The sequence below is a fragment of the Trachymyrmex cornetzi genome, unplaced genomic scaffold, assembly GCF_001594075.2.
Source record: "Trachymyrmex cornetzi isolate Tcor2-1 unplaced genomic scaffold, Tcor1.1 scaffold1399, whole genome shotgun sequence".
NCBI lineage: Eukaryota > Metazoa > Arthropoda > Insecta > Hymenoptera > Formicidae > Trachymyrmex > Trachymyrmex cornetzi.
This window is the reverse complement of record NW_017295981.1, coordinates 487,953-500,468: the sequence shown is the minus strand read 5'-3', so window position 1 is coordinate 500,468 and position 12,516 is coordinate 487,953. Positions and strand designations below refer to the sequence as shown.

The 12,516-nt window shown below is 35.0% G+C and overlaps 1 protein-coding gene across 1 annotated transcript in view; it reads left to right on the top strand.

Moving 5' to 3' along the window:
• Positions 1–11,585, top strand: part of LOC108771142 (PWWP domain-containing protein 2A) — a 12,359-nt gene extending 774 nt beyond the window's left edge. Inside the window, exons 2-7 of the mRNA XM_018523062.1 lie at positions 6,036–6,356; positions 7,178–7,409; positions 8,059–8,746; positions 10,300–10,837; positions 10,967–11,101; positions 11,337–11,585. Of these exons, the coding sequence (XP_018378564.1) occupies positions 6,036–6,356; positions 7,178–7,409; positions 8,059–8,746; positions 10,300–10,837; positions 10,967–11,101; positions 11,337–11,483 (2,061 nt within the window). The 3' untranslated portion in view covers positions 11,484–11,585. The remainder of the gene's footprint in view (positions 1–6,035; positions 6,357–7,177; positions 7,410–8,058; positions 8,747–10,299; positions 10,838–10,966; positions 11,102–11,336) is intronic.
• The last annotated feature ends 931 nt before the right edge of the window (positions 11,586–12,516 follow it).

Here is a 12,516-nt window from a genome sequence, read left to right as displayed (position 1 = left end):
GGGGGGGGGGAGAGAGAGAGAGAGAGAGAGAGAGAGAGAGAGAGAGAGAGAGAGAGAGAGAGAGAGAGCGATATGAAGGAAAGACCTCGTGTTGTGACCTGTTCTTTTTTTCCTATTTTGTTCCGCTTACCGAGAGCCTTTTGTTCTCTCATCAAAACAGTGTTCAACCCCTGACCACCCTTCGGCTTTTAAAGAAAAAATCTCAAGAAAAATCACCCGTTTATGGGTTCCGCTAGTTAAACCCAAAGGTTTCTAATGGCTAGCATCTAAAACAGCTTGGGATTAAGTGATTCATCGATTTGATGATGTTCCGGTCCTTGAAAGGTTTTGCAGGAAAATGATCATGATGTTTAATGCCTCTACTTTATCACACTAAATGTTGACGATTAAATTTGCTCATTAATCATTGCTCTTTAGAAATTTTTTTTACCTTGCTTTTCTGAAACCTGAAAATTTCTTCGAAAATTAATCTGTTCTATAATAACTGTATAGGTATTTTAGAGATTGGTAGATTTGGAATTGGTCAAATAGTAACTAAGAGGTACTTATTTGCTATCTGTGAACAGAATGACGAATATATAATGGAATGTTCAACAGAAAAGTTGATGACTAAGTCCACTTACAGTTTGTTGAGATATGTGATGCATAAGAAAAAATACACAATAAGATTAGAGTCATGAGTTCAAAAACGAATCGTCGGAAAATTTTGACTTTCAAAACCTTTCCATCGCCGCACACAAGTTCGTACTTTGGAACAAAGTGACAATTGTTTCTTAAACCGGATATTAATGACTAGGCTCTTTTGTGCCACTTTGTGATTATTTCTTTCAACACTGCGTAGGCGTCTCGATATTTTAGAAGAGTTTTAAAAATTTGATGATATAAATCCTTGTGTATACTAGTAGATTCACATCATTTTTTCAAATTATAGTAATAATTTTGACAAAAAACTCATTGTTCAAGGAACAAATACTAATGATATTCTTACGCGGGTTTGATTTTTTTTTAATTTTATATAACGATCCTAAGATTCTGATGGAACAAGCGACATGAAAGATTTGAAACTCTCAAATTTTTCGAATATCCAAACGTTTAAAGACGCCGAAATCTCATAAATTGCACAGCTGCAAAAATTCTTTACAATGATTTTTATTTTTGAATTCATAAATTTGAGTATTCTGGGATTCTAGAATTGTCGCACAAACTGAGATTAAAATATAGGAAAATAAGGATCAGGATAAAAAACAAAATGATCTATGACCGGTGTAATAATAATATCGATGTAGATGATGATCGATGTTCCATTGCTACAAAAAATCCGGCTGCCAGATATAACTTTCAGTTTTCGACGTAATCATTGGGATACAAGGATGTGATATTTCTAATTTATAAGAGTTTATATTCAGATATCTGGAACAGAGAGAGGCAGGCAATGTTTCAAATGTCTGGCAGCGTCAGGATCCCAAGGAGTCTTGTTACATAATCGATCTAAAATTGGGCGGTTATACAAAAATATCAACTTTTTTGCGTAGCATTCTTGAAATGTAAGGATTTGTCTTTCAAGTCTAACTACATGAAACGAAGTACAATTGAGAGGAAAATATATTTTTTTGCAGCATAAGTATGTTTCTAAAAAAGTAGTGTAACACCAACTTTTCCAACAATTTTATTTTTAACGAAACGTCGATTTATTATTTAGAAATAATCAGACTGTGTGATGCAAAAGATATATTAATTGTCTTCAAAACTTTAGAAGGTTTTTTTTTTTTTAAGAAAGAGACTTTCCCCTCTCTTACTTTGTTTTTGGAATTAATACCTCATTATGACTCTTTCATTTTTAACTTTTTAAACGTCGTAGCCAATCGTAGCCGTCCAAGCTGAAATGTAGATCGAAAGATTTGAGAGTTTTAAAATTCAAATATAAAGTATCACACAGAGGAATAATATTAAGATTCGATTTTAATTATTACGATCCACAGGATGAAATTGCTGGGAAGAAGTAGTGGAAGTGATGCCATCCGACGGCGCGCGATGCCCGTCGGCTTCCACGATAGCGCACGAACTTACGCGCGAACTTGGCACGAAATATCTCATTTCCTCCGAGACGTAAATAGGTCCAAGTCCCGAAAGCTCCGATAATTTTGATAACTTATCTGTACTTTAATAGGAAACGTATGCGCGCGTGGATATGTCTCCTCCTGGCGCCAGCCGCAATGGGCGTGGAAGTCGTGAATTTTCTCAAATTTCACATGACTCGGCTGTCGCTATAGGTCGTCATACAAATGAGATATTACATCCTCTACCCATGTTTTTTCTGCACTTACATATGCGTATTATTACGTATACGGTATCCCACGAGTCGCATGCTTTCTCTCCTAGCGCATTCAAATCGCGATGGAATTCTTTTCGACATTAACTGAAAAGAAGTTGATTATTGAAATTCTTTTCGCGCGATAATGTTAATTACGATGTTAGATAACGAGAAATGGAATTTTCTATTCAATAAATTTCGATTAAATAAGCTGACTTCGAATAGTCGAAAAATAGGTGGATAAACGTAACGAAAGTTTTGCTTCTCACCCAGTATATACTAAAAAGACTTTACTGTGGTGACTCATGATCTCGCATAGTAAACGCACCTTTGTAATATAGTCGTTGCCGACTTCTCTGATATACGAGCAGTTATTTCGATTATTGGGAAATCAACTAGTAAACTAAGTAGCTATTATACCAGTTGACCACTGTTGTTCCACTCATACGAGTTAATCCGCGAACTTATGAAAAGCGAGCTCCTATATATATAGTCAGACCAATAACGCGTGGGAAACCTTAATTTGAATTTACTTAAATATTATAACTACCAAGTTTGTCGAATGCGATTAATCAACTTGATGAATTTCATTATTAAAGTTTTATCATAAGGCTGTTGAGGTTTATTGAACTTGATTATATATTATTTTACAACATGAATTAAATTCTACTATCGAATCAACTGAATTCACTCTCTGAGTGTTATAATTAAAATGGATATTAAACCGATTTTGTTGAAAACTATTACTTGGCGGGTAAACTCATTTTCATTCGACGTCACGTAATTATCCAATTTGTTCAATTCTATCTCGAAAATCGGAGTATAATTTCGATGATTTTGAAATCGCGTGCTGATCCCGATCGATGCCAATCACCCCGGACTTTTCGTTTGAGCGTGCCCTATTTATCCGAATAGCAATTTTGCTCTTGCAATCGCTAGTTTTGTCCATTGAAGCAGTTGTAGTTTTTCTCAGCGCATTTTTCTCAGAGGGCAACCGGGGTTAGCCGCCCCGTGAGTTCAGAGCCGAGCTCGTTGCTGTAGCCGAACAGCTGTTGCCCGTTTTCTTACCCCGCGCCCTAAGTTTTCTTGTCCAAGCCGGGCGGCCAATAGTCGTCTCGTGTCGCAATTGCACAACCATGCCTAGCAGGGCTGTAAGTAAAGTTGGAGGGGTCGTTTAAAGTTTGACTGATCACCAATACGTCCCATTTTCATTACGTCGAAAAATTAATTATTTCAAAGTATCCAATGACTATTCTTATTCCGTCGCTTATTTATTTTCCTTTTGTTAATTTTCGTACGTTTATTGCGGTAATAATATGATGTCATTTTGGTGTTTGATTGATAATACATAAGATAACAATTAGCTAATATTTATTATATTTTTTATTTATAAATGATTTTTTTTTTTTCACTTCAATCATATTGTAATATATGTGAAAATTTTGTACTGTTTTATCAAGCTCGGTTAGATAAGAAAAGATAAGTAATCAAGAGACAGTAAAGTTTCTGTTTACGGCCCTGAAAGCTAGTCGGGGCCACCGACCAACCAGACCTGGCTTGTGTCACGTTGTGCACGACGGTATGGTGCGGTAGAGGTTCCCATATTTTTCCGCTGTATGTATTATAATTTGATACTCTTCTGAATTTGTTTTTTTAAATTGGTAATAGAGGTACTTTTAAATAATTTATCAAAGATATTGATGAAATATTCACATTCATCGAATAAAAAAGCGAATTTCTCAACAAAGATTTACGTTCAAGATTAATTCTTTTTCCCTTTCTAAAGAGACTATCGATATCAATATTAGCATCTCAAAGAATTTCTTGAAACATGCTCGAACGATTAAAGAACTCCTCCATAGATATTTAAATCTGTTGTAAGATTAAGTTTTTTTTTAAAATAAAATATTAACATATTTTTTCATTAATTTAAAATAGATTTTACCTCAGTAGAATTTTTATCGAACTACGCGCTCCATTAAATCTACATTTAGGAAAGGTCGACTGCAAATCGATGATTGAATTAGTAGATGACAGTCCAAGGACATGAATTTATTAGTCTGGGGAACGGTATTTATCGATCTACCCAACGTCAAGTCAAAATACGTTCCAGCTGTGTGGTTCACGCATGATCCAAGGTTGAGAACCTCCATTATAGTGGTCTCGTGTTCGTCAGGAACAAAGGGAATATCGTCGACGTCTCTGAGAACGCCACCATTTGCGGGTCGAAACTGCGGATGTGTGCGTGGACACAAAGCAGAGAAACAGCCACGTATACTAATGCCGTAGTCCACGTTAACCGTCTACTTTATTAACTTAAGAAATGAGCCAATTGTTGCTACAGTTTTTAAACAAGATAATTGAAAACATCAGGAAAAAAACAAATTAGAATCTAATTGCGACAGGTTGCAGTTAAATGGAATTCGACGTGTTATTGAATAGAAGCTTGTTATATATACTTAGATTACAGCTCGGTTAAAAATGTAAATTAAGTTTAGAGATTAGATAAGCTCACGTTACGAATTTAAAATCCGAGAATGAGAGGAGAATTTGAATAATTTTAAGATTACAAACACACACAGTAAAATTATGGCCGCGCGGGATCTTCGCAGAGTGCTGTAAATTCGTAACAAATTGGACAAGCAACGAGATAGTGAATAGACCCCTCTAATTTATCAGTTCCATCATAATCATTTTCACGTCATGGCGAATCTGCTGATTCCCGGTATTATTCCCTCCCGGCCATTTTTCTTCCCCACGCGCGGGCTGACTCGGAATTTCGAGGGTCTGCCTCGTATCGGGACCTAGAAAATATTAATGGATATACACCGTCAGAGGCTGTCGCTCATTGTACGTGCCTCTCTCGAATCAATACCATGACATGGCCGCGTTGTCGGTGCACGGGAAGCCGACGAAGCATACCCGAAAGCGTTGCCCAATCTTTTGCCATTCTCATTCCACGTTTCTATTGAAAGCTTTGGCGCAATGATCTAGCTCATTTGTCGACGAACGTAGGAAAATTGATCAAGAAATTGCTTAAAATCGCGAGAGAATTTAGAAAATTTGATAAAATCTCGAAAGAATCAAGAACAAATCATTTGTCATATTCTACGGTAGAAGTTCATACATCAGTCAAGAGCCTTTTTCCGAGTAAAAAAAAAAAATAAACATGAACATCGGTTAAGAATCGAAAGAACTAGCGTTGTATCCAAGCATTTCTCATATAAAGAAACGTAAGAAAATTTCATTAATTCTTTATTGATTTATGTTTATGTAAGATGATACAAATGAATCTGTCGCTACTAGAGTAAGTCAGTCCAATAAAGTATATAGTCAGGCAGTTTCGATAAATTTTCAAGGTAGCAGCGCGACACGTACACGGAAAAAATGGTTTTGCTCTAAAATATTAAAAAATTTAAATATAAGTCTAAAAGTAATTTAGTTGAACCATCAAAATAGTTATATAGACCGTTTAAACGCTGCAAAAAATTTTAACATTTTAACAACGCGAGTTTGAGCGTCTTATATATATATAATTATTTTAATAGTCCAAGCAAAATTATTTTCTCTAGTATTTAGAAAAATTTTTAGATACTTGACTAAAACCGTTCTTTTCGAAACGACGGAAATATTGATAAGGCATCATTATCTTTTTGAATAATTAGCTTAGATACCATTTGAACTTCTAGAACGTCGATCACAAGATACGCTTAATTATGTTCATAGGGGACTTCCTTGTGGTGTTCAACCCCCGGAATCGGTGCCAGATCCCGATGGCGATAAACTGGCGACGATCGCGGCGCGCTTCAGTTATTTCCAGGAAAAGAGGAACGTGCTGTCGTCGGCGGCCGCCGTCGTCGCCAAGGTCGACCTCCGCAGAAGCATCAATCCGCCCGCTAGATACAAAAACGCGAGGCCTACAGTGAGATTGAGGCCCCGCCAGGTACTCTGCAGTAAGTGCCGATCGATCTGCAACGAGAACAGCGAGAACGTTGACGTCAGCAGGAAGAGGAAGCACGAGGACGCGCAACAGCAATCGCAGCAGGTACTGTGAACGTAGCTTACTTAGGATCGTATACATTTTTACAGAATTGTGTTTAGATCGTATACGTCTCTTTTAGAAATTTAATATTAGTAGGTAGTGATTAATTACTTATTTTGAGTATTAAGTACATGGAAAGAATAATTTTGTTAAAATATTTCATTTATTTATTTAGATACAAATCTAAAATAATTTTGTTGGATCATCAAAATAATTATGTGGGAAACTCAAGCACAATTAGCAATACAAAAAATTTCGATATTCTAGCAACCTAATTAAGCGTCATGATTATTTTAATTAAATTTTCAGATCTGTATCTACCTAAATTTTTAGATACTTCAATAAAATCGATTTTTTCCATGTAAAAGCACCGCGTTCAGTGCTTTGAATACTTAAAATAAGTAATTTGCAATATTAAATTGGATTTTTGTAAGAGATCAAATGTTTCTCTTTAGAGAGCTATGTTTTTAAAAAAATGTTTAAACAGAATATTTAATAAAGAGGAAAGTTTTTTGCGTGTATGTGTATGTATTGTGTGTTACGTTGTCAGTAATCTACAAATTAAAAAATATTCAAGAACAGGAGACTCGGAAGCCATAAATTTATTACTTTAAGAAACTTAAATTGTAATCGTTGATGTCGTAAAAAATCTGATAGCATGAATTACGTTAGAGTCTTCTTGAATTTTTTAAGCTTCAATAAGAACCCTTTTTTCAACAACGTTAAACTCATTCTAGAAACTTTATTGAAATTACTGCACGTTAATAAATATTTGACTTGAATCATCGCACGGAAGTTACTATTTTCTTTGCTGATTTTACCAGCTGATTCCGGGGTCCACAAGAAGAAGTGATCGACGTTGCGGTCAGCAACCGCAAAAAACTCAGCGAACGTTGCTATCGGAATGCCGGACAGAAAGCACGATCCAAACGACGACGAAGACGACAGGTTCGAGTACCGACTCAAAGCTGGGAGCATCGTTGATCCCAAAACTGTCGAGATTGCAGCCCAATGAGATCAACAACGTGATGCAAAGTCCCCCCGATCAATTATCTGGTACATTTTTACTGGAAAATTTAAGAACACGTTTAAACAAACTATAGATTACGTATATTGTGATTTTATGCGAATTAATCGTTTGAGAAAAAATAGTCAAGATTGAATTTATTTTTCTTTAGTGAACAATTTGCTTTTGTGATGTTTACTTTTTAGTTTTTTTCCTTTAATCTTTTTCACAATCTAATGACGTCAGTTAATTACATGTTTTATATGTAGAATCTTACAATTAAATTGCATATATTATACCAATTATGCACAGCATAATTGAACTAAAAGCTCGTTATATAAATAGAAATAAAGTCCAAATCTTGAGAATTAAATTTTTTATGATGTTTCATACATTTATCGCTACAAGTTTCAATATTGTTTTTTGTCATATTATATATACATGTATAAAATGATTTAGCTAGAGCTTTTTAAGCTGTTGTTATTTTAATTTTTGTAGGGCGAGATAATTTTTCAATTTTCGTAACATATGTTTGTTCAAAATTTGTAAAGAAGATACATATTTTTAATCCTTTGCGAAAATAATAAATGCTTGAAAATTAGAAAATGTTTTTCTAACTAGAATTGTTAGATGAATAAAGGAGCTTTAATTAACAATATTTAGTATGAACTCGTATCGAAGATTGAACAATTGTTTCAGATAAGGTGAAGGTCGCGGCGAGCGTGCAATCATCACATTGGCCTGTAAAAAATGAAGAGGAGATGTCTTTGAGGAACGTATTGACATCGCAAGAACGGGTGGAATCCACTGCCGAATGCGACAATAATCCCTCAACGGCTTATTGCGCTACGCCGAGAAGACTTAGCAGTTCGTCGGTGGAGAGCGCGAAAATTCCCGAAGAGGAGGACAAGAAAACCTTCGCGGCTGCGGATTCGACGATGAGATTGAAAACTAGTAGAGTGCCGAGGAAGAAGCGTTCAGTGGGTTCGATGGAGGATCTTTGGGATGAATCAGTGTTTGAGGATCCCACAAGAATTGCTAGGACTACGCCGGTGATCAAAATCTCGTTTGGTGCGCAAGGCGAAGGAACTGTTCTTAAAATACCGGCGAAACCTCAGGATCCTGATGCGTACGAACAGGAAACGGATGACGCTGATGACACTCAGCAAGAGAGAGATCCTCTGGAACTGCCCAGATCCTTTGGCGAATATTACGAGGGCGAAGAGGATGGGCAGGAACAGGTGGATCCTCAAAAGCAAGGCGGTGTGGTGAAAGATGCCAGCGCAAAGGCGGCAAAACGAGCTCTGAAGAAGGCTAAAAAAGAAGCTAGAAGAAAGATGTTGGGCGGAGTGTCACCAGCGAGATCGCCTTGCAATGGATCGCCGAGGTAAAAATAGATAAAAACTATACAAATCCAAAGAATCCGTGATTTGCTTGGTTGTGGATTTCATAATACCTTTTAATCCTTTTTTATTGTTTTTTTGTGGTAATATGTATAGAAGGAGATCGCCAATACCATCATATCACTTTGTTCTTTGACACTATTTCTTAAACAAAAGTTAAAAATAAAACTCCTTTTACAATACTATTTAAAAATTTTCAATAATTAAATTTTCATAAAATAAGCAAAAATGAACATCTCACAAAGTGAGCCTCAAAACTGATGTAATAGACAGTAATGCTATATATTCTTATTTTTCTTTTTCAGTTATATATACAAATTATTTCAATTATATATACAAAATACTTACAAGTTAATGTATTTGAGCATTTCTAGAATTCTTTCATTTCGATACACGGAAAAAACGGCTACAATTGCTACGACCAAAAGTCACCTATCAATATATTTTTTGATTATAAGAACAACAATATATATATATTTTTTTTAATTACTCGTGACGATGCCGCCTTCAAAATATGTTACGTCCGATTCAAAATTTTTTATATTTTATTAGTTATGCAATCTCCAAAAATGGACTTTGATGGTACAGGATAAGAGACTTGTAGTGTCTCTTTTTGAACATGGCCGGAGCCACTACCGCGTCTCCTGATGATATCCGTAATATTGGCATATCTTAACGGTTATGGCTGTAAAGATATGTCCATCTTACGGTTATCATAACCAAACGTATCGGTGAGCGAAAATTATCATTATTTCCGGTTGTGACAACCATAACATTTTTTTCTATGTATAAAAATGATTTTTATTGATTTATACGCATATTTTATGCTGTTCCATCCGCAATTTTTTTTTAAGTTTTCCCATAAATACAAGAGCGCTTTCAGCGCTCTGATAAGATTTTTTTACACAAAAATACTACAATACATAAAGATTAAGCTTATGGTCTGTCTTACAGTGTCAGTTCACTACGTGCCAGTTTATATCCTCATGTTATGTTCAAAATCATGTTATAAAAAAAGAAGAATAAGATAGAGAAAAATATAAATAAACAGTTTTAAGAAATGTATAAGCAATCTAATATTATCAATATCATTTAAATTACACAATTTACGAATGAAAATCGTAAGAATTTTAATTTCATATTTGTGAAATTTGTTTAATTGATTTTATATAGAAATAAATCACAAAAATATGTGAATTATGAGTTTTTACTTCTTTAATTATCTAAATAAAAAATATTTTTATCAGTATTAATAAAATGCAATGTATAGTTTCTAGAAATAAGAAAGTATTTCTTTAGGAAACCTATGTTTTTAATGTCTGTTCCTATATCAGTATTGGCAATTTTTCTCTATCTAATAAATTTCCTCTATATAAAAATACACCGCATAATTGTGTGTATATGATTACACAATATAAAAGAATAACGTATAACTAATTTATACAATATTTCTCTACGTATTTAAAAATTTTTTATTTAAGAAGTGCTATTTTTGAAAAATTTACTGATATTTTTATCGCTATTTTAAATTATCTAGATATAACCCTACGTACGATCCGCTCTTATATCATCGCCGGAAGCACAAGGTGAAACATAAAAAGAAGCATAAGGAGGGCAGAAAGCACAAGAATCAGCAACAACAGGAACAATCGCATTCTGAACAATCCTGTTTAGATTCCACAGACCCGCAACAGCAGTCGCAGCAGCAGCCACAGAATTGGAATGTTTTACCGGGCGGCGGTGAGTCTTATAGAGCCATTAAGGAGCAGTGCCTGAAACAGAAGCTGTCGATATCCCTGAAGAGGTTGAACACAAATGCGTACGCGCGTTGTGATTATCCCGTGAGCAACGCGTCCTCTGGCTGCAAGAGTTCCGGTGGTAGCAGCGACGAGTTAAGCGAACATGAGCCGGAAGTAGAAACTGCACCAGATTTTCCGCCTCATCAGTCGCATCCTCTGGTTATGCGTCTAGCTGCCACCTCCGTAGCGCACTGTCTTACTACCAATGGCAGACGGATGGACGTGGGCGACGTTGTATGGGGCAAAATTCACGGCTTTCCTTGGTGGCCCGGCAAGGTATGCTCAAAATATTTTTAAAAACATGCTGATAATACCTTTATATAACATAAGTTACAATAATTATTAGCTTAGCTAACTAGCATTAATTTAGCATTCATAGTTATTATCGAATTTTATTATGTGCAGGTGCTAAGTATCACGGTATCTTGCAAGGAGGACGGTACCTCATCGGGTCCTCAGGCTCATGTGGCTTGGTACGGATCATCAACCAGTTCGCTGATGTCCTGTGATCAGTTAAGTCCCTTTCTGGAAACCTTTAAGGTATATTTATTTAAATAATAATAAATAAAATATTTAAAATAAATACAGTAAGTAATAAAATTAATAAAATATGAGTAATTGGAATGATTGAAATTGCTTCAAATGACAAAAGATATACGAAAGAGAGATATACGAAATTTGGAATTTATTGTATATCTCTTATATTTTCTGTACTAGTTTTACAGCAAAGTAACAATTTTTTGAAATATTGATGTAGTTGTGAATCTAATTCCAGACACGGTATAATAAAAAAAAGCGTGGCCCGTATAAGGAGGCAATACGGCAGGCCCAAAACGAGGCTCGAAGTCAAATCACGCCTAACTCAACCAGTAGCGTGTTGAACGTCTGCGGTTCGCCCCGCGAAGTCAACGTCCTCTCCTAAGAGAAGTTCTCTGACAACCATTCCTTTTTAACGAGCATCCGTAATAATTGAAGTGCTAGCGGAAAAAAGAGTGCCGACCAATATATAATTAATAATCTTCAAATTTATTATACAAAATTCTCATCAACGTACACTTCTTTTAAAAGAACTTTTGTTCGTATTTTTTTTTTTTTTTTTTAGTCGTGATAAATTTAACTGTTTGAATCTTAAAAAATCTTAGGAATTTTTAATTGCTTTTTTCGGATCTTCGCGATCATTTCAAAGTTCTGAAACTTACAAGTAGACTTTGAAACTATGGAATTTTCGATAGACTTCAACGTACACTTCTTTATTGTGATAAAAAAATTATTGCAGATAATTATACTAATGACTGAAGAAATATATATCACTTGTGCAGGTCAACATTGATTTTTCCCGAGCGCTTGAATTAACGACGGATCGGAAATGTCGTGTAACATATGAAATTTTGTACATACCCATTAGCACTATTGAAATAGTTAATCAATGTTTTGTCAACCATCTGTTTCGCTATCAATCGCTTGAAGCCAGTTGCGCCGGCATGTATTAATCATTTTTGATTGATATTTTCTTTATTTTCGCCTATATTTTTTTTCACAATTTTATGTTAAAAATTACAACTTGTTTTATACTACTAAACATTTTTGTAAAATATTTTTATTGATGAGATCGGCAGCAAAATCGTATTTTTTTATATATATTTTTTTTTTATTAAAGTAAATTTCTATTCTTTAACGCAGTCGGTCAATGTCTGTGCGATCGACTGACTTCTTGCGAATTGAATCGCGAACATTTACTGCCATCGTCCTGGCTTTTCTGTCCTCAGCTTATCAAGCGGACGGTAGCGCGCAAAGTCTTATACTTATATTCTAAATATTTCTATTACTGTGAGGTTTTTCGTTGAGGTTCTTTCGTTATCGTTCGTTGCTTAATCTCTCAAACATCTTGATCGGTGTAACTCATTATATCGCGCAACTCTCTCAGACTGCACATTAATTATGATGGTTTATTATGT